This window comes from Lipophrys pholis, assembly GCF_963383615.2.
Source record: "Lipophrys pholis genome assembly, chromosome: 3".
Taxonomy (NCBI): Eukaryota; Metazoa; Chordata; class Actinopteri; order Blenniiformes; family Blenniidae; genus Lipophrys; species Lipophrys pholis.
In genome coordinates this window covers 2,938,336-2,959,684 of record NC_137627.1, presented here as the reverse complement: position 1 = coordinate 2,959,684, position 21,349 = coordinate 2,938,336, and the positions used below count along the sequence as shown (strand labels likewise).

Genomic DNA, 21,349 nt, shown 5'->3' with positions numbered 1-21,349 from the left:
TCTTCCCAAATCATTTGACCGTACAAAGGAATGATGCAAGATTGGGAGCAATTTTAAACATTCGACAACACAAATGACAGCAGAAATGAAAGCCAGCTGTAAGAGCACTGATGATGCACTCCTAATGAGGAAAGAAAGAAGCATGAATATTCAAATTCAACATAATTCGGTACTATTCATGGCTGATTCTGCAACAAATACCTCCGAACATACGATGGCTACAGTACATGATGAACTGCTGTTGGTTCATGACTTCCTCTTTGGTGGTTTCTGCAGATCCTGAAATTTGAATTTCTAGGAAATTATTTCTATTATCCCAACTGAAGGCTTACCAACTTAGTCTGAAATGATTGATAGGGTGAATATTTCTATTGTCATCAAAAGTCAGATTTTGAATGCGTTGCCTCTTTGCACATCCACCACCGCTCGCCTTCACACTGTAGGGAATCCATAAATAAGCGTTGATCATAACTGGAAGACAAACCATGCTTTAAAGAGAGCAATTCATGTACAGATTTTACAAATAATAAATAGTCAGTAGTAAAGTTACATTTTTGTTGGCAGTTCTGTCGACGTGTTGCTTTCAGCCGATTGCTGAAAGCTGGTTTGCTTAAGAAGAAAGTTCAACGCTGGTTGGCTTTCAATTGGTTGATGCACATGGAGCACATGAAATATTCCAGCATGAAGAGGTTAAAACAGCCCACAGGAGGAGCCACACTTTGAGAGTAACTCCATGAAGAACAGGAGTTTAGTGGTTTTACTCAAAGTATCGCCTGTGCCCTGCTCGTCGTTGCTGGTGGGAGAAAACGGATGGCAAAAGGCAATTCTTGTGTTTGTTGTTGCACTTTTCTTTTTCTTTTTTTAACGTCTTGTTCATCCATCATCCTGAGCACCGGATGGGAGGATGGAGACGTAGGCGGAGACATGGAAACGAGGCACCATGAGTTGGATTACTCGTGAAAACTACAGTGACCAGGACTTTCATCTACTGCAGTGCGTCAGCTTGGTGGGGAATTAAAAAAAAAAAAAGAGAGGAAGGGAGGGGAACACATGTTCATACAATTCATGGGACAGACATTAAAGTTCCCAAGTGTCGACGAGTGAGAGCAACTTCCACCTGAACAAGACTCCATCCTACCTTGTCACTGACATGAACATTCATGAGAGAAGTTTAAAATAAAAAAAATGTAAAATCGTATTCTGACATTGGATAAAAGAAAAGTGTTTGATATGTGAGCTTCCACTGGAGCATCATTGATGGTAGGAGTGTGGGCGGGCCGGGGAGCCCTGTCCAGAGAGGGGCCGGTGGACGGGGGAGGAGCTCGGGGACATACGAGGACTCAGCTCGCCCGTCTGCAGACGCCACAGCAGCTCCTCGTTGTTGCGGCTCAGACGCTTCTTCTCGTTGCTCTCCTTCTCCACGTTCACCTGCAGGTTGGCGTTCTCTTCAGAAAGTTGCCTGCAAAATGGAAAAAAAAACAAAACAAACAAAAGTATTTACTTTTTCACGTGGGAGAGCAGACGGCAGTGACGCGAGGATTTGAGATCAAGGAAAACTACAGTTTTCGTCTTCTACCCGTACGGCGACCAACTGACCTGGACACTGCGAGATTCTTGTCTATTCGCTCCTTCAGGTCTTCGTTCTGCTGCTGCAACACTTGTAGTTTCTCCTCCAGGTACACATTCTTTTCAGCCTGCTCAAAAACACAGGCGGAAATGTACACAACATTAAATTCTTCAAATAATAGGGGAGAAATATTGGTCCTCCTCGTGCAGACGGTGATGCACTTAAAGACTCTTCCTCTGAGAGACCAGTAAAAACATCCTAAACCAAGGAGCACGAGTCCTCTGATGCTAAAACAAGCAGGAACTTGAAACCTACTATTTTCTCCAGTTCGTTTATCTTAAGCTCCTGTTGATGTATTTGTTGATTTTTCATCTCCAGAACTTCTTTAAGGCTCTTCAGGTCCTCCTCAATGTGTTTATATGGTGCTAAAGCATCCTGCAAAAAAAACCACAGAGGCTCTTTTTACGTGGCTCTTGTAGGTGGCGCTGTTAATATGACGTTGCTGCCTCTTACCACTATCTGTTCGTCTGTGCTCCTGCGAAGGGCTTCCTCAAATCTCTTGGCCCGATCTCTGAGGCTTCGATTCTGAAACGTCAGCGTGTCCACCTGATCCTGGAGGCCCAAACAGATTGGAAGCTGTTAGGAATCGTGCGCCGGCACCGCTGATAATAGAGTTCGTTTATCGGACAAGTTGTTAACCTGCAGCGACAGTCTGATCTTATGGAACTCCTCCTCCAGAGACTTCCTCTGCTGTTCGTGGGCCATCTTTAAATCTGACAAGAGAAGTAAATCAATACAGCACCTCTCGACCTGCAGAACAGCAGAAGTCGGTGAAAGGAAGGACGGCATGTTTTCCGTTCTTACTCTTCACAGTCCTGGCGTGCTCCTCCTGCAGAGTGGCCAGCGTGTCGCTGTGAGTCGTCTCCATCTCCGTCAAGGACGCCTCATGGTTCTCACTCATCTCCTCGAGCTGTAAGACCGATATGGACGATCAAGATTCACAAAGCCACCAACTCTTTACTGGCGCCTGGATTACAAACATGCACCATTAGGAACAGGTTGCTCGTAGGTGAAGTTTGTGTTTTCCTGTTAGATTTAGTCACGTTACTGCCATGACGTCCCAAAACATCAAACCAACACCAGCAGCCTGAACCATCGATATAAGACTGTATTTATCTATGTGTAGATATAATTTACATCCAACTATGACCCCACCACGCACGCACGCACGCACGCACGCACGCACGCACGCACGCACGCACGCACGCACGCACGCACGCACGCACGCACGCACGCACGCACGCACGCACGCACGCACGCACGCACGCACGCACGCACGCACGCACGCACACACACCTGTTCCTGCTGCTTGAAGCGCAGCTCTTCCAGCTGCGCTCGCTGCTGGGCCTGCAGGCCCTCGGTCTGCTCCACCTGCTCCGTCTTCAGCCGCTCCTCCAACGCTCCCAGCTCCCTCTGCTGCTGCGCCCGCAGTCCCTGCAGCTCAGCCTCAAAGCGCCGCTCCAGTTCCTCCTTCTCCTGCTGCAGTTTCTCCCAGTGTGCAACACTGAAAGCTGAAGGACGGATCAGAAAGATTCTCCATGCGTTTGGTTCATCTAACTCATGTCTCTGTTTGTTTTCTGAATCCATCATATATGATGAGAAGTGACTTAAATCATGAAAAGATGTATGGCTGCAGATCACAATCAGACAGTTGCTATTGTTTCATTTAAACATTTTTTAAACAGGGACAAATGTTAACATTTGACTGCTGTTAGCAGCCACACTAGCTTTACCACATCTCAAAGTTTAAGCCAGTTTTATATTCTTGTCTTTTAGTTTTACAGTTTTACAGTCATCCATGCTGCTTTCTGTCCCCCTGGCGCCATAACTGTCATGGCGTCTGGCACTTACCCACTTCATCCCTGATTCTTGCGAGCTCCAGGGAAAGCTCCCTCTCCTTCACAATGGCGCTCTCGCTCTGAAACACAAACACACACACCGGAGTGAGACACCCTCTGACCTCAACAGATGGACGTCAGCGACTCGTGTCAGGACAGTAATAAAACCTAAAGTACCATCATATAACTGTCCTGAGGCAGTACAATGCAGTTCTTCATGTTAATGCAGTTTATTCATTTCTGATTTACTGTTAAAGTAACGTGTGTGTCTGTAATCACCTACAGATGGATACGGGATGATTTAACAAACTCAAAGGGACAGATAACTGATGTCAGTCCACAAGATTACTGAACCCACCCAGCAGCGCTGATCGTTTTATTCAACCAATAGCTTTCTTAACCCTTCTTCATGCAGACACGAACACAAAACTCCTACAATCTGATCCCAAACCTTTTCCAGCATTTCAGAAGCTTCATTAGTGTCCAGCGTCAAACCCTTAAAGAACTAAAGCACCGCCAAAGAAAACGTCCGAAATCCATGTTCTAATCATCGACAAATATCGAGAAATGACATAATAAATCTGACAGGAAAACCGCAGCTACAACAATACATCAGCCAATTTCACACGCTCGGAAACAAACTCCAGTAACAAGTTAATCTCCAAATACCAAAATACAGTTTAGCATGTTGTGTCGTCAGATCGACAACCAACTTGCCACGTTTGGGTTGCTCGTAGTCCTCGACTCTTTATCGTCCACGCAAATAGAAAGCACTTCCCAGATTATGAGATCATAAATTTATATAATTTCAAATCCAAGCAGAAGTCCAAAAACATAGCTCCTATTCAAAGGGTTAAACTTTCTCCAGTCCTCCGTGAAAGCCAGTTTTTCTTCAGACTTCAGAGCAAGCCTCGCCTCACGAATGCTTGTAATTTGACATCAGCCTCATTGTTGGTTGCTGATGTGTCTGATGCAATGAGCATATAAAGACCACATTTCTGTTACTTGACCATTACACAAGCTCATATAAAGTCTCGGTATTGGGAAAAAAAACAAAAAAAACTACTTGTAACATAGCCCGATACAGAATAAAGCAAAAATATATCTGTTGTTTGTCTGGCTTGCGCTTAATTTTTGTGAGGGGAAACTAAGGTTGCAAGTAACAACAATTTAAAACTATTGTCTTCATTCACACAAAAATATTACGTGTGCCTGGAGCCTCATTTCAGAGAATCTTTCATTCACAGTAAAATCAGGTCAAACCCTAATATGAAAGCCTCATGGCAGCCTGTAAAGGTCGCAATTAGGAACAACGCACACATTTTTACGTAGAGATAGTCCTCATGTGCAGCACTCATCACACCCTCTGATATCATATTCCACAGTGGGACACACACCAGACAGTTAGATGACTATCGATCATCACATCTCTAAACATACAGTGTGACGGCTGCACACAGGGCCGCTGAGGAGAAACAAAGAAAGCATGGGCGTCAGAGAGCAGCGGCTAAAAAATGTATGAGAGACGGCACAGAATTTCTCTGTGGTGATGATGTCACCCTCTAAGAGGGTTTTACTTCAAATACACGGTCACCAGAAAGAGGCTGCAGTGGCCTCACGAGAGAGGAAATGTGCCTATATATATATATATATATATCCTTACTTCATCAGCTTCAGCTCTACTTCTACTGCTACCCATCAATCCTCTGTCCTGCACAGACGTCCCAATGCTTACATGTTCTGGGAGTTACTGTATATGACATGCATTTGAATTTTTCCTCTAAGGAAATTCACTTTAAGTTTTGCTTCCTTTGTTACTTTTGCAGGTCTTCCATTAATCAATTCGATTCTTATTTACACCGAATAGTGAAGAATGACCAAAGGTAATAAAAGTAAGCAATCAATACAAAAATCATATCTACAAGGATGTTAAACTCAAGGAAAAAAATATTCATGGGTAGAAACAATGCTAATGTTCAGATTTATTTCTTTGAAGCTATAGTATGTAAATTTTGGGGGTTTATAAAATGCAAAAATAATTAAATACATTATGATGAATCAATTGTCCTGGCATCAACAATGACACAATATTTGTTGTAGACCGTGCTGAATGGGATATTTACATAAGTTTACAATAAAAATGAACCAGTCCAAGCAACAGTTGCAGTACCAATTGGTGCCACAAGGTGGTGTACAGAGGCCAAGTCGATCAAGAGAGGAGGACGCAGAATGTGCTACAAGAGCAAACATGGTGATGGTTAAAGTATTGGTCCACAATTAAGTAAGAGCAAACAAGCTGATGTCTGAGAGCTCAATACAGCCCCAGATGCACAAAGGTGACATTACTGAAACCCTTCATATGGCTCCTTTAACAGATATAAGAATACTGATGTCGATCTGCGTTTATCAAATGATTAGAAAGCTCACATTTTATATAAGCCAATGTTTTTTTTTTTTTTACAGAAAGGGCACTTCTTTGAAAATTTGATATTTTTATCTCCAACTATCAGATAAGTCGGGTTTCTTTGGGACCTTAAAAAGCCTCTAATGCGCAGCTGTTTCTATTTGGAGTTTTAATCCTGAAGATATATACACTTCAGTGAACACACAGGGTGATGGGACTGAAAGGGAAGCATTAGAAAGGAAGCAGGAAAATTTTTTTGTCACAGATGAGAAATAAAACAACATTACTATAATATGGAAACAATGAAAAGGCTTTACTAAACAGCTACAGGAATTTAATATTTCTGCCATTCGCCAGCAGACACTCAGTAAAGACACAATGTTCACCGTAAAATTGTAAATTTAATTACACGTAAAGACCAGAAAGGATCCCTGCAAACTATATGAGCAAAAAGAACGACCAACAAGCCTGCTTTGACTCAGCACAATCATGCAGCGTAACGCTCTCCTCCAGCTCTGTCTCTAGGAAACAAGTGGATATAGTGATCCAGGAGGCAGACACACTACCACTGCTCCACCAAGCACACACATGCGCACAACCACAAAACATAGAAACGGCATCCCCCGGTGCAGGGAACAGCTCGCCGCCTGCAGAAGAAGCTGCCTTTTACCGTTTGGTCCCGACAGCACAGAGGGAGGAGATGGAGCCTACAGCAGCAGTGGCCCATACCAGGCTAGCGGGCAGCAGCATCACTCCGCCGGCTGAACAGGCAGCGGTGACAGGCGGATGCAGAGGGATACAGAGAGGAAGAGGAGGAGGAGGAGGAGGAGGAGGGAGAAGAAGAGGAGGAGTAGAGATAGGAAGACTGAAGCCTCACCTCGTTTCCTGGTCTGCGACCATCATTTCTCCCTGCTGGAACAAAGACTGCCAGCCCCAGCCCAGCTCTGCCTGCCCTCCCCTGAAAGCCCCACCAACACGCCCTGGATCGCGTTCGCACACATGACGGGCAGCAACGCAGGTCTTTTTGCATCCTTCAGGAGAGGATGGGGGAGGGGGCTTGATCAATAACTGACCAATTATTTGCTCTGTTACTGAGCTCCATACAGACATCACTGCTGAGATATTTATTATAGCTCTGACTACATCAAAACATTAAACTTTCTTCGAAGATAATCTAAATTAATGGAATGAGAAACATTATACCTTTTGAAATATGCATGCAAAAAACTAAACAAAGCAAAAAAAAAGTCCCTTTATTTGTTCCAATCTATTCATGCACCAAAAATGTTTAATCCAGATTACACAGAGCAGTGGTGTTCACTTACTCACTAACCACACTGCAGCAGAATAGAAACAAATCACATTTATTGCGGGTTAGGGTTGGGGTTGGGGTTAGGGTTTAGGGTTGGGGTTAGGGTTAGGGTTTAGGGTTGGGGTTAGGGTTGGGGTTAGGGTTTAGGGTTGGGGTTGGAGTTAGGTAAGAGGTTCACTTTTTTTTTTTTTTTTTTTTAATTTTAACACAAAAGCAAAAGAAAAAGGCATATCTATAAGGGAGAAATCCATTGCAGATGGATCCCGTGTGCATGTGACCCGCAGTCCTCCACTCCTCAGACCTCGGAGGGTATTCTCCTCATGTCAGACATTCAGTGGCACTGAAAGCCGAGGGAGGTCCGAGCAGGCAGCTCTAATCACATTAATCGTCGCCCGCTGCCGAGGAGAAACCGTGGGCGGGGCCGGGAAAGAGATGAAACGGATGAAATGCGATCAGACGACCAGAACAAGGAAAGAAATGAGCGGCGAGTCCAGCTTTGAGAGACGGAATACAATCCAACTTTAGAAGTTCATTTAACACAACAAAGGCCATAATCGTCAGCCTTTGTGAAATAAATGTGTTTGAGCCAAACAAGCAGCAGCTGCAGGTGGACCCCAGATGAAAATGCCCCGCAGCTCTGTCATATGCGTGTTTATTTAACATCCCGAACATGGAAACTTAATGAATCGTCACTATCTCACAATAACCTGATGTTATTACCGCCTCAGATTAAATCAGCTGTGTCCAAAGCGTCCACACACAATACATTGGGAAATCCTCGGTATTCCACTTCAAACCGATAAACCCTGCAGCCTCTGAGTCGTTCATGTTCAAACAGTCACAGCGGCTTTAAAAGACGACGCCTGGATTCGGGGAACAAAGTGATGTTGCTACAGGTGTGATGTGCCTGGAGATGAAACACGGGAGCCGCTGAAGCCTGAACATCACAAAGGCTTTCCCACAGCAGCAGGTCACAGTAATGCCACAAGACACTTTTAACAGGATTAAGGACAGTCAAAGCTATCAGTTTGGAAAGATACAGATTAGACACTGCAGTCATTATATTAGGCACACGTGCACGATGCAAAGTGATCAAACACAGTAAAACATTATGAGTTTCGCTGCAGACTGAGAGGTTTGAATTGAATATTGTTTTTAATTGAATGAGGTTATGGTTCACGGTGGGTTTTCATCATGAGTAACATTTCTTCCAGAGCATCTAAAACGTCATATAAGAGATAATTTATATGAAAAAAAGACAAATAATACATTTTATATTTTGAAAGCAGCATCATAAAGTGCACAGGCATTCTATCAATTAGATATTTGCCCAATTTAGGGAATTTTGAACATAAATATGAAAGAATGTTGGTAAGTTTGATCCGTTTAATTAATGTCAACATATTTTCACATATAAATGGCACATTAGAGAGTTTAGTTACACTTAAAATAACATTAAATCGTAGTTTGCTCCATTTTCAGTTTCCATCACAGGGCAAACACGCATTAAGGTAATGCCGTTCATTAACCTTATATGTATGTTGGTGGAAGATCTCTGGCAGCACAGGCAGGTTGGTCTTAAGATGCTTTTAACATGTGTTTAGTAGATTAAATAAAATGTTATGAACATGTGAAAGTGTGTAAGTGCATCACAAGGCCAAAAAATCCCCCCCTATTAGGAGTATTTTAAACAATCATTTCTGGCCTTAAATATGAATAATAAAAATATAAAATACAAAATAAAAAAATTTAAATAAATAAAAAAAAATTTACATTTAAAATCTAAAGTCTAAAATCTAAAATTTAAAATGTAACATTTAGAATTAAAAATCAAAAATTAAAAATTAAAAATTAAAAATTTATAAAAACAAAAATCAATCAATCAACCAATCAATAAATAAAGAATGGTCAGGACCCCACCTCCACCTTTAAAAGAGCTTGGCAGTCTTGAAGACGGACGGGCTTCATTAGCCTGATCCTAAACATTGTCAAACCACTTCCTCCAATCCGATTGTAATTTTAATTGGATATGATCCATGTAACTGCAGCTTATGTAGGCAAAGTGAAGATATTTATATAAAAAAAGGAATTTTCTGTTTCCGCTTTTATTTTTCACTGAAAACTATTATTTTACTTTCCATTTATCATTTGTAAGTTTTTTTATGAATCAATGACACTGATGGAATTGAAAGTAAAGTATGTCACTAAGTAATCTCTGTCTTGTACCTGGAATAACAGGTAAATAACAGTAATAGAAAATGACATCAAATGCAAGAGAAGACCAGGATGAGCAAGCATCAACCACTCGTATCCTGTTTTAGGATTCAAGCTGAGAGATTTTGCACGTTTGAGAGTCTGCCGTCGGTCCCCGGGCCTCCTACCTTGTGACAGAAGTGCTGAGTAGTGATGCTGAAGACATCCAGGCACAGTGAGGCCTTCTTTAACTGGGCCTGGAGGGTCTGCAGCTGCAGGGCCTGCCGCTCGCAGCGCTCACGCAGCTGCTGGATGAGAGCCCGGTCCAGCTCCTGAGCTCTGTCCGCCCGGACGGCACCCTGGACGGCCGCCGCACGCCCATGGACTGCAGAGAGGAGGAAGGTTTTCACTCAATCTATTTCACTAAACAAAAAAATCTACACACGAGTGTCGTGAAACTTCAATTTGTAATGTGTCTTTAGGGAGAGACCAGCATGAGAAAACCCACGTCTCACTTATTTAACCGTCAACAGAGTGCTCACTGAAAGGAGTGAAAAGCAAAACTTTTAACTCTGTGCTCTTCTTAACAATATTCCCATTCTTCAAGACTCAGTTATATCATCATATCTCTTGAAAAATGGCAGAAAAAGTCTTCAAATCAAATACATTTCACAATTTCCAATTATAAATTCCACTGATGGGCTTCTGCCTCCTTCCAATATTGCATAAACATTATTAAGCATTATTCTTATGTAATACAGGATGTTTATTAGCGTTACGTGTATTTTTGTAAAGATATTATTACTTAGTAGTTTTCAGTGTACAGTGTATATGTTTTTTTCCAACTGTATTCTAGTATTTCCTTCTCTCGATGAAGACGCACAAGTTGCCAAATCTGATCACTAAGCAATAGAACATGATAACAAATGTCTCCCACACATTTCAGTTAAGCAGTTCATCAATAATTTAAGATCAACACAGAGATAATAATGTGATTTTGTGGCGTGTAATAGCTGCGCAACGTTAATGATAATAAACACATCTGTCAATGAAAATAAAAATAAAAGTGGTTGGAGGTGATTCATGAGGATTTCCCGCTCTTCTTGTGAGGTGATTATAAATCAGTGATTCACCACCGTGCTGTGGTCAGCTCTCTGAGCTTACAAACCAAACCCCGCTGGTTTTGCTCCACCCACAGTGACAAATGGTCTCTCTAATCCAAACTACTGAGATTATCATTTAGGGGAAGCGTCCTAACATTGGGTAATCCAATTAACACATTTCACGCCTGAGAATTTGGAACTGCTGACACCTATGTGAAAAAACAAAGATACACAATGACAATAACATGTGTGCAAACAGTTTTAAGTCTGTTTAAGACTATGAAGTGTGACTGTGAATTACTTACTGGTCGCACTTAAACTGATTTCTCTCATTTATCTTTCATACCACATTTTAACTCAAATTTTTGGATTTAGAACTGATTTTAAGTAAATGTAGAGTACAACCAGGACGTCTCGCCAGCCCAAACGCCAGCCCAAAGTCTCTGTGTTTGCCTCGGGGCAAACACAGAGACTTTGCACCAATTGTTTTTTTTAAATTCTCCTCTACTTCTTCCAAACCTTTTCCCAAGCTTCGGCTCTATTTATGCAAAGTTTGTAAGTTCCCTGTGTGCATGTGTCGGTTCTTTCCACCGGCCCTCTGGTTCGTTTCCTCCCACAGTTCCAACGTGTGTTTAAGGTTCATTTGTTGAACGTGAGAGTGTGTTTATCTCTGTGACGGACTTGCCTTCGATTGGCTCCAGCGCCCTGAATAAAGTTAAAAAATACTCACCAAGTGACTGAGGCTTCGGTGAAACCACCGCGAATCGTCTCGGGGAAGACTTTGGTGACTGAGCTGCCTCTGTGTCCTTCTGCAACTCTTTTCTTGAGACTGTGTGGAGAAAAAACAAACAAACACCTTTTACAATGCACAAATTTATAATACAGTAAATACATTTTAACTCAGCACATCGTTCAAACGGTAAATTGAAACTCATTTATTCCCGTCATTTCTCAACTGACAAGGTGCAAATAGGTCAAAAAAAAAGAAAGGAATTGAAATAATAGTAGTTAAATGCTGGTCGATACAATAGTTCCCAGGAGGTCTGCATCCAATTAAACACATTTCTAACAGGAAAAATTAACATCAGGTTATCTCAGAAAAAGAGGAAGACGCCGTCCCTTATTGCACATTTTGGCAACTCAACAACCCTGAAATGAAAATAAAACGATAGTTATGTAGAAAATATAAACAATTTCCATTTAAAAACAAGCATGGAGATAAAATCTGCCTGCAGCATTAAACACTTTGTACATTTTGTGCCACAGTCAGTATAAATTTAAATGACATTTAACACACAGAGTTAGTTTATGAAAGAATTTAGTGACTATTGTGAGGAAATATAGGAGAAAGGGTGGCCTGGAAGCAGATCATCTGCTGCAGTAACCTCTAAACTTCATGGTTCAAACCCTTTTTCCAGGCTTTTTTAGAGGAGTTCCGATGTTCTCACTGTTTCTGTGTTGGTTTTCTCTGGATTGTCTGTTTTAGTCACAATCCGGAGACGAGCCGTCAGTCCTGTGATGATCTGGTGGTCTGATAGCAATGTGCTGACTGCCATAGGCCCCAGCTATCTGTGATCCAAGCCTGGAAGATGAATTAATTTACTTAATTTTTCAGATTTCATGGAACGTATTGCAGCATACTCTAAATCTGAAGCTTCAATACATACAATTTCCACTCTACAATAATTTTTAAATGTTTCAATCTGAGATGAAAAAAATGTATTTATGTTGAATTAGAGGGCAGTGGTTATTTTGGTGCAGTGGCCACGAGCTGGAGCTGTGGCACCACTTGTTCAATCAGTTTCTGCAGTAGGAAGCTGCAACTCCTCCTGGATCCCACTGGGATACAGAGTCTGTCCACTAGGTGGCGGCAGAACCACACATTCAGACTCCAACACGGCAAACAACGTCAGACATTTAAAAACACAGAGGGAATAAACTCTCAGGCCCTGTATCACTTTATTATGATGCAATAACAAGCAACCGCTGAGATGCTTTGCTGAAATACCCAATAATAACTCATGTATTTTAGTTAATTTTCTTTCTCTCTTATCATTATAATTTTTTGCCTTTTCCATGCAAAGTGTGACAAACAATACACATACATGCTTTATCATGAGCAGAATAATAAAAAATCTCAAAAACTTTCAGGCACCATATTCATATTTTCCATTCTATCAACCCATGCAAGTGTACTAAAATCAGTAGTTTAGGCTTGATTTGACTAAAAATCGAATTTCGCACATGATTCCTACTTTTCACTCCACAAGTTGACTTGCAGGCACACACGGATTGTTTTATGACGTAATTAATTCCAGCCTCATGTCCTGGGATCATTTTCTCATGTGAGATACTAATTGATTTGTGAACCTGTGTGAATATCGTCATGACCACCGGTGGCAATTATTGACACGAACTATATCAGGACATCCTGATGCTTGAGTTACCTCAAGATATCACCAGATCCTTCATCTGAGTTGATAACAGGAGTTTTACTTTAAACGTATTTGAGTTCAAAATAAATTTGATGTGTATTTGTATGTATTTGTGACTGCGAGACAAATGTGTGCGTTTCCTTTAAGAGTCAAACATTAGTTGGTTAAGATGTCCTCCTGGAGATATTTTCTACGCAATTTCACCAAGAGTAGTAAAAAGCAGCATGTCGTAAACATCATAATTATTCATAACAGCTGCTAAAATGCCTCCAGCATTCATGGATATAAAAGACCTTTGATTCACCACACTGATAAAGGCTGTAGCAGAAAAACACTGCAACAAAAAAAATACTTCTCCTGAACCAAAAACACACTTACCTTTGCCTGCTGACTGAAAAAAATTCCACTACTATGTCCACACATCAGCCTTTTGCTTTACTTTATCTGTGTAAGTGAGTCAAAAACCAGACAGCTCAAATTACTTATCATCAAATATTCAGCTCCTCAATCAATGGTGGTGCTGACACATGCTGCATGTAAATGTAACACAACACCAACACAAGCAGGAAAAAACCCCGACAGGTTTTTTTGTCCTTGAACGAAAATCCCAACCCTCCTATTGAGGAATGTCAGATGAGGCTGAAATCATTGATAACACAGCGAGCCGTTGGAAGACGGCGCCACATTTAGGTGCTGCTTGAGCCAGAATTAGAAAAGCGGAACAAATTCATAAAACATGAATTCACTTTTGATGTCAAAATGCCCGAGGCCAGTGTGAAGCCTCCACCGGGATTAGTGTCTCCTCTCATTGCCGCAGAGTCTGAATCCACCTGGGACAGTCAGCAGGTTCTGGGTTTTTTTTTCTTGCCGAAGAAGAGACCGAGCCGGAGAGAAGGAGATTGGCTGAAGCACTCGGCTGGAGGCTGACTCACGCAGCCAAACGGCTGTTTTGTGCATGAGCGTACTGCACAAATCCACCGCCTGCTGGAAGCTCTCCGGCCTGTGTGGCATTAAAGTATTAGGACGAGATAATGCAGGAATAACTGCTGCGATTTGTCATTTCTTTGTTGGCTCAAGTTCACAGAATTAGATACTATTGTACAGTAAGAAGTGAGATAAAATGATGCTTTTCTACAATTCATTAAGCAGACGCTTTAATCCAAGGACTTCCCACAATACCGGGAAAAATTTAAAAGATAATAAACCATAAAAGCCCGAATTTAAATCTTACAGGATGTAGGCTTTGAACTGTAAAGCTCTTTTTAGGGAAAATTAACTCTTTGAATCATAAGTGGGGTTAAAAGCTGCAGATTATTGTGTCTTCTAGTGAGCTTCACAACTCACTACATTGACAAGACACCCAAAAAAACCAAGAGCCTCTCTTTGTGTTTGTCGTGTGATGGACTCCCTATTCCCTGCACGGTGGTGGCACGGTGGCGCAGTGGTTAGCGCTCTCGCTTCGCAGGTGGTCTAGGTTCAAATACATGCTGGGGGCCGGGCCGCTGAATCAAACCGACCAGCTCATTGTGCCGATGAAAGCCACACAAGTGAACCTGCTGTCGTGGACAGGGGGAGCTGTCCTGCTGTCTGGGTCTGGTAAGGTGTAGGACAGGCCCTTAAGCCCCGTTTCCACAGTGCCCCTTGGTACCGGTGCCGGTCAGGTGGGGGTTGACTATCCGTAACCAGACCCGTATCAGTGCCGCGTTTCCATTACACGGGGAACGGTTTGAAATGTAGGCGGGGTTATGAACGGTTGCGTAATCATGCAGGATGTGACGCCATAACGGGAGGACATTTTCAAAAAAGTTTCCTGATTGCTGCAGAAGAACTGATTGGAAATGTCTGCTTGCTGGGAGAACAGCGGTCGTCACGGACCAATGAGCAGACGGCAGTGTAGAAGCTCCTCCCCCTCATATCCGGCACATTGTGCCTGGTACCCCAAGTGGAATGGGTAGCGAGAAATGGTTACCAATGGTACCGGCTGGTAACGGTTCTGAGTCAGTGGAAACGCACAACAACCGGTTCCGACCTGACCCGTACCGGCACCAAGGGGCACTGTGGAAACGGGGCTATAGTTGATGACCGACCTCACTGATCGTCTTAATATATCAGTCCGGTGGGATTTGACGGGATGCGGTTGAGGCTCAGTGGGTTGGTGGTTTGATCCACCGTCATGCCATGTCCATATGTCAAAATGTCCTTGAGCAAGATACTGAACCACAAATTGCTCTCAATGGAAATAAAGCGTCTTAGCGGTCACCATTAGTGTGTGTGTGTGAGAGAGAATCTAGAGCTCCAATTAGGTGAAATCCATTCATCATTTAAACCTTATATGTTTGATGTTTAATAAGATAAGATATCCTTTATTTATCTCACATGTGGAGAAATTTGCAGTGGTACAACAGGATAGTAAAGAGAAAGAAGCACACATAGCAGAAACTAAAAAAGCAGATAAAAATACAATATAATAAAAATATGCACACGGTGCCTATAAGTGTGGACATGTACAGAATATGGTGTATTGCAGGAGTTAACATTCTGCGTTCTGGTATAAATTCCTCACAAGCCTTCTAGGTAAAACACATTTCAGTCACCAGTGCGCCTCGACATGTTAGTTGAAAGGCTCCTCCTGCACCGACGGGAAAGATCATTTTGATGGGCCTCCAGTTGTCAGACTCCCCGCTCACTACCAGTCAAAACATTTTCCTGGAATGCATCCCCAGTGAGTGTGGCTGCATTGGAGGCATATGGCAGCAGCTAATGGAGCGCTGCTGTCTGAGCCGACAGCCTGAAGGGGAGACATTGCCTCGCACACTGCCAGTCATGTATATGCTGTCAGAGCGACTGGTGACCTGGGAGACGCTCATCTAGTCACTGCGGCACAAATAGGATTGTTTGGCTCGGAAGAATTATAGCTGATTTAAAGCTTCAGAAACACAGAGCATGTCCAGGTGAAAGCATTGATGGAGGAACGGGATGCAGATCCATTAGTATCTGAGCGGACCAAAGCACTAATCTGTCACAGTAAAAATATCTCGACAAGCTCTCATATCACGCCATGCCTCGACGCAGTCCTTTGGCAGAACAGTTTCAGGTTAGAAATAAGCTAGAATAGACTGAAACTGTTAAATCTGCAACACGCAACAGCAGTTTGTTTTTTCTTCTTCACAGTATGAAATCCCCGCTTGCAAAAGCAGCTTGATGGAGGGTTTGAGTTACGACAGGAGATCGCGGGAGGCTGGAACCAATACAGTGACACATTAGGAAAAGACCGAGACAGAGCGAGTCAGGGGTCTAACTACCAACCTTGGAATTGATCACCTCGACCAATCGAATCACAGCTGTGTATTTTTGGAATCTGGATTAAATCTGTCCATTCGTTCGGATCTTCCTTTGCATGGCCGTGGCTCTACCTCCAGGTTATCACAGTACGGTAACGCTCTGCACGGTTTGAATCAACACTTTGGACACCATGAATCTGCACACATTTAATATCCATATGTAACCTACAGATCACGCAGTTTTCTCGGTAACAGGTGAAAATACTTTGATCATATTTCTGTCGCAGACAAGACAATGGTCTTGTCTATAGTAAAGTAATGAGGACTGCAGTGAGTGTTGGACTGGTAGAGATGAAATGCTCCCGTGTGCAGGCAGAGAAGAAGCAGCAGAGAGGAGGAGAGCAAATTCAGGATTTTCTTTCTTTTTTTTTCCCCCATCAGAAGCTCTGATGCCTTGTGATGAATGCAAGAAGAATAAAGGCCAGGCAGGGACTGTTTTGCTCTCTGTCCCTTCGTAACCTTGGAGTGTGAAACAATTACATGAACGGTACAGAAGGAAATATGAGGACTCACGCTGAGAGGGTCCGCTGTCACTCGACTGGTTGCTGGACACAGACGAGGCGCTGGAGGTTCGGACGAAGCCAAAAGCAGCCAGGCGCGCCGGTGGAAGGGTGGAGAAGCCTGGAGGACGGAGGCCGGACTGGCCTGATTTGAGCAGGGGGCTTTTGGGGGTAGTTTCAGGACCTGACCTCCTTTGCTCTCCTGGAGTTAGACACAATATTAGCAGTGAATCTCCACCTTATAGACACAAAGACTGAGGAGCTTAAACGGGAAGGAGCCCGATCTTTTCCTTTTTTTAATTTTGGGGATCACGGTTAACTCTGTCATAGCTGCAGAGTGAGAGACGGAGACCAATTAAGTTTTCTCTGGAAATAAGAGAAACAAAAATAAATCAGTCACCCGGGACAAGATATTCTAAATACACCATCAACGAAGCCCTGACAGCCGTCCTAATGAATTAAAAGAGACTTCACATCTCACTTTCATTCACTGTGCAGCTGGAAAAATGACAGAGTGAGAAAAAGCCTCCGCTCAGTGACGACATTGCGCACTAATAAGTGAACAGCATATGTGCATGCTGACTATTTTACATTTTATAATGTGAAAACGTGCAGCGGTGAAAAACTGTGCAAGATACTCTGCTAGGAAATACTTTGCACTTCAAAAGAGTTTAGGTGGCAGAAGCCGTGTCTAAGCATGGCGGGAAAAATGTAAATCATTCAGCAACCCGAAGAAGCTCAGTGAATAAATAACTTCTCTGCAGCTCCACCGGATTAAATGTGAACAGAATAGTAAAGTATGCAGATGGAAGGATTTAAAAGATTGCCCCTAAAATGATCTTTAAAATGTGCTGAGCTAAACTCTGAACCGAATGAAATCTCACCTGCCGGCTCCTGGTGGCCTGGAGCGGACCCTCTGCCGGCCTGAGCTGTCTGGTTCGGTGCTGACCTTTGACCGGTCTGCTGAACCCGAGGTTTGGCTGCAGCCTGCCTGGTGACCGCCCCCAACCCCAGCTGAGGTCTCAGGGTTCTGGGAGAGCGGTACACACTTCCTCCCTCCTGGGAAACATGCTGGAGAGGCAGAGATGTAATAATGGGACACATTAGGAGAGGGCCGGGGCAGGCTGAGGCGGGGAATTGAACCTTCAACCTTTGGAATACTTTTTTTTTTTGATAACTACAACTTTGTTAGAAATACAGAGCTTCAGGTGAGTGGAAGCATGCATAAAGCAGAAACTAATTAGAACTTTATTTTTAACAGCCCAGTTTCCACGACAACATTTCATGTGAAAAAACATCGTTTTTGTGTTTTGGTTTCGGAAAAGTTTCAAGTTTACATGACAACATTTTGAAAAGAACGTCCGTTTACACGTAAATGGCAGGAATGCTGAAACAATGTAGTTTTCATGTTGGGCCACTAGTGGGTGCTGTTGTTTGTTTTAGTCATGAAACCACCCACACGTACACAGAGAACAAGACACTATAGACATTTACGATGGCGAGGACACAGGTATTATATAGACAGACCAAGTTGGATTGTTAAACCGGTGTTGAACCGGTGCGGCCATCTTTTCTATACTGTTAAACAGTATGGCTCCTCTCTCAGGTTCTTGCCAGGTTTACTTCATTTCTAAAGTTTTCTTTTTTTTTTAAATCACAAAAGTTTCCCTGTTCTAGGGAGATTAGGTATTTAGTTGTAAAGTTGAATTAGGAGATTGTATTAGTATATGGTGGAAGTACCAATTATTCATCTCAGTACTATTTATATAGGTTTGGATGTATTGTGGAGATTCAACTGTAAGGTACCGATGAATGGATGTCAAAAGCAAAATGTTATGTTGAGAATTCTGTGAACCATTTAAAAGACCATCAAAAAAAAGAATTGAAATTTTTTTTAAATAAAGTTCAGACCAGACTTTAGAACACTTCAAATGCATTTTTTCACATTCAGTCCAATTGTATCTTGAGACCAGGCCAGTAAAATAGTAACATAATAACCTTTGAATTTAAACTGTCATTTTTTGTTGTTGTTTAGCCTCTAGAGTCTATGTGATGGAAATGTCTATATTTTCCACAAAAAAAATCAATGTTCTCTTTGAAATTTCTAACTTTTCCTTGGTGATTTGGGAGCCCAGACAGGCCTTATGTTTGACACGCCCGCCTTAGATCTTTTGCACTTTCATCCATCCATCTTCTATAGCGCTTCATAAAAGTTAAGGAGTCGATTCCCGTTGACTATGGTTGAAGGCAGAGTTCAATGGTGGGTCAGTAGTGAATCATAGAGCACAAACACAGATATTCACACCGACTGGCATTCAGTGATTAACCTGAAACTGGAGCAAAGTGGCTTAGGGACAACATGTAAACTCCACGCATGAAAGTCCTCAGGCCCTGTAGCAGATGTTAACCACGTTACCACATGTGGCCCAACTCGTCATACTTGTCCAAATACTTTATGTGGTGTGAATGTTGCTCACCTCTTGGAAATATTTCTCAGGCACGTCTTCGTGGAAGCTGTCCGACTTCCCCCCGAGCCTTGGGATGGTGCTGCCCAGAGGTTTCATCCCCGTCCCAGCAACAGCTGCAGGACAGTACCCTGCCTTCTGCATCTCCTGCCGGTACTTATCAAAGAGCAGGTTGGAGGAACACAGCACTGGTGTGGATTTCAATTGAGCCGCAGCCTTTGGGTCTTTGTGAGCAGGTGGGCTGGTGAACGAGGATAGTCTTGTTTCCTGTGGGGCATCAGGGCCTTGCGGTTTGGCTTGGGGATTCTTACGAACGTATGTGATTATTTTAGGTCTGACATTTTTGGGCTTCTGAGGAGGAGAGGATCTTCTGGGCTCGGACTCTTTCTGTTGAGGCATGACAGGTTTGGGGATGCCGCTGTTCAAGCTGGTCTTACCAGGTGGTTTCACTGGCTGGCTCAGACCTCGATAAGGGGAGTCGCTGCGCTCCAAGCTCAGTGCCCTGGAGCCCTGGACCTTGGCAGGAGAACCAGGAGGTCGTCTCTTGGGGGAACAAGAGGTGGTCTTTATGGGTGCAGGAGATGCCGATCGACTTGGGCTTCCCCATGGCTTCCTCCGCTCTAGACTTGAAGAGCCGGGGGCCACCGTGTGCTCCACGTAGCCCGGCTTTTTTATGGAGTTATCAAAAGAGAGCTGCTTCTTTAAAGAATACTCAAACGAAGGCTGCTTTTTGAAGTTCCTGTCAAAAGAGTTTTGTTTATTCAAGGTGTTATCGAATGATCCTTGCTTCTTCATGGCTTTAGAATCAATCGACTGAGTCCCCTTTGTACCTGTTTTAGGTGGGCTTTCATCAGCTTGTGTGCTTTTATCCATTTTAGTGTTGCTTTCTTCAAGCACTTTGGGTAAAGACTTGTGCTCAGTACTTCTTTCTTGATCACAGTCTCCGCCTAAAACAGTGTTTTCTGCTTTGTTTTCCAGGTTATTGTTCTTCCTGTGCTCATCACTGACATCGTTGCATAGAACGGAGTTACTCACGTGTGCATGTGATCCAACATCCTCCGGATGAACTGTCGAATTCAGATTCATGTCCACGTCTTTGTGTTGTGTTGTGCTTTTCCTCGCTGAGAGGGAAGGTTGATCCGCCTTGCCTCTCTCCGAGATGATCTGTTCAGCCAGAGTCAGATCTTCTGAGATGGTTGATTGAGGCCCGGAGGCAAACTGCCAGGATTCTGTAATCTGAGTCCTGCCGACATTGTCCGCAGCAGTGACCAGGCTGGAAACGGTGGACAAACAAGTCACAAATACGTCCGTTTCAGAGCTCAGCTCGTTCCTGGATGTCTGTCTGCTCTCAGACGCATGAGAGGCAGAGGACTCCTGCTCGCTGGCTTCGCACACAATTGGCTTCCTCTCTTCCCGGCTGTTGTTATCTGATTCCTGCTCAAGCGTGGCTGTGCTGCATGATGAGCGATGCGCCGGAAGCTGCTTTCGCTCTGCAAGCCCGACAAAGTCTTCCCCGTCCTCGACCAGATAAGCCTCCAGCTCCTGACACTCCAGCATCTCAAACTCAGCAAGCTCGGGGTCGTCGCACTGCGAGCCCGTGCCCCAGATGATGACTTTGTCCTGCTCCGTCACTTTGCTCGACGGTCCCAACAGGGAGCCAGTATCCCCGGTCGTAACGCCATCTTCCACCCGGATCTCATTGGCGTTGGCATCACCGTCAGCCGGCACGCCATCCTGCTGGTTATTATTCCTTAACTCCCCCTCATTGAAGGGCTCCTCTCGCTCACACATTATGGAAACCGCTCTGACTTTACGGCACCCTCCAGAGCACTTCAAAAATCACTCATCCATGACATCCCCCACGGAAAATCGTGTGTCGCCATCAAAGTGTCTTAGAGGCACAGCAGGGGCCTGTTTTCACACGTCTTCCCAGTTTTACAGATATCAAAATGTTGAGTATCATGTTCAATTTGGAAGATTGGTCTGGATGACATCGGGGGTCCTTCTCCTGTGTGAAAACAACAGAAAACAAATAATAAACAGCAGGATTTTTAAAAATGAGAGCTCAGTATTTCAGTGAACTCGGGGATATTATTTTGAATTGCTCCGATCTTTCTACTGTCAATCCTGT

At 43.4% G+C, this 21,349-nt stretch overlaps 1 protein-coding gene across 1 annotated transcript; it reads right to left on the bottom strand.

The window, feature by feature from the left end:
- Positions 1 to 1,251: 1,251 nt before the first annotated feature.
- On the bottom strand, positions 1,252 to 21,009 carry mtus2b (microtubule associated tumor suppressor candidate 2b; the record flags this gene model as incomplete). Its single annotated transcript, XM_080459677.1, has 13 exons — positions 1,252 to 1,459; positions 1,597 to 1,694; positions 1,883 to 2,002; positions 2,081 to 2,179; positions 2,267 to 2,340; positions 2,432 to 2,537; positions 2,924 to 3,138; positions 3,479 to 3,545; positions 9,563 to 9,759; positions 11,208 to 11,306; positions 16,767 to 16,955; positions 17,638 to 17,824; positions 19,231 to 21,009. 13 exons carry the CDS (start codon positions 21,007 to 21,009, stop codon positions 1,252 to 1,254), a joined length of 3,438 nt encoding a protein of 1,145 aa, XP_080315803.1.
- Between the last annotated feature and the right edge of the window lie 340 nt (positions 21,010 to 21,349).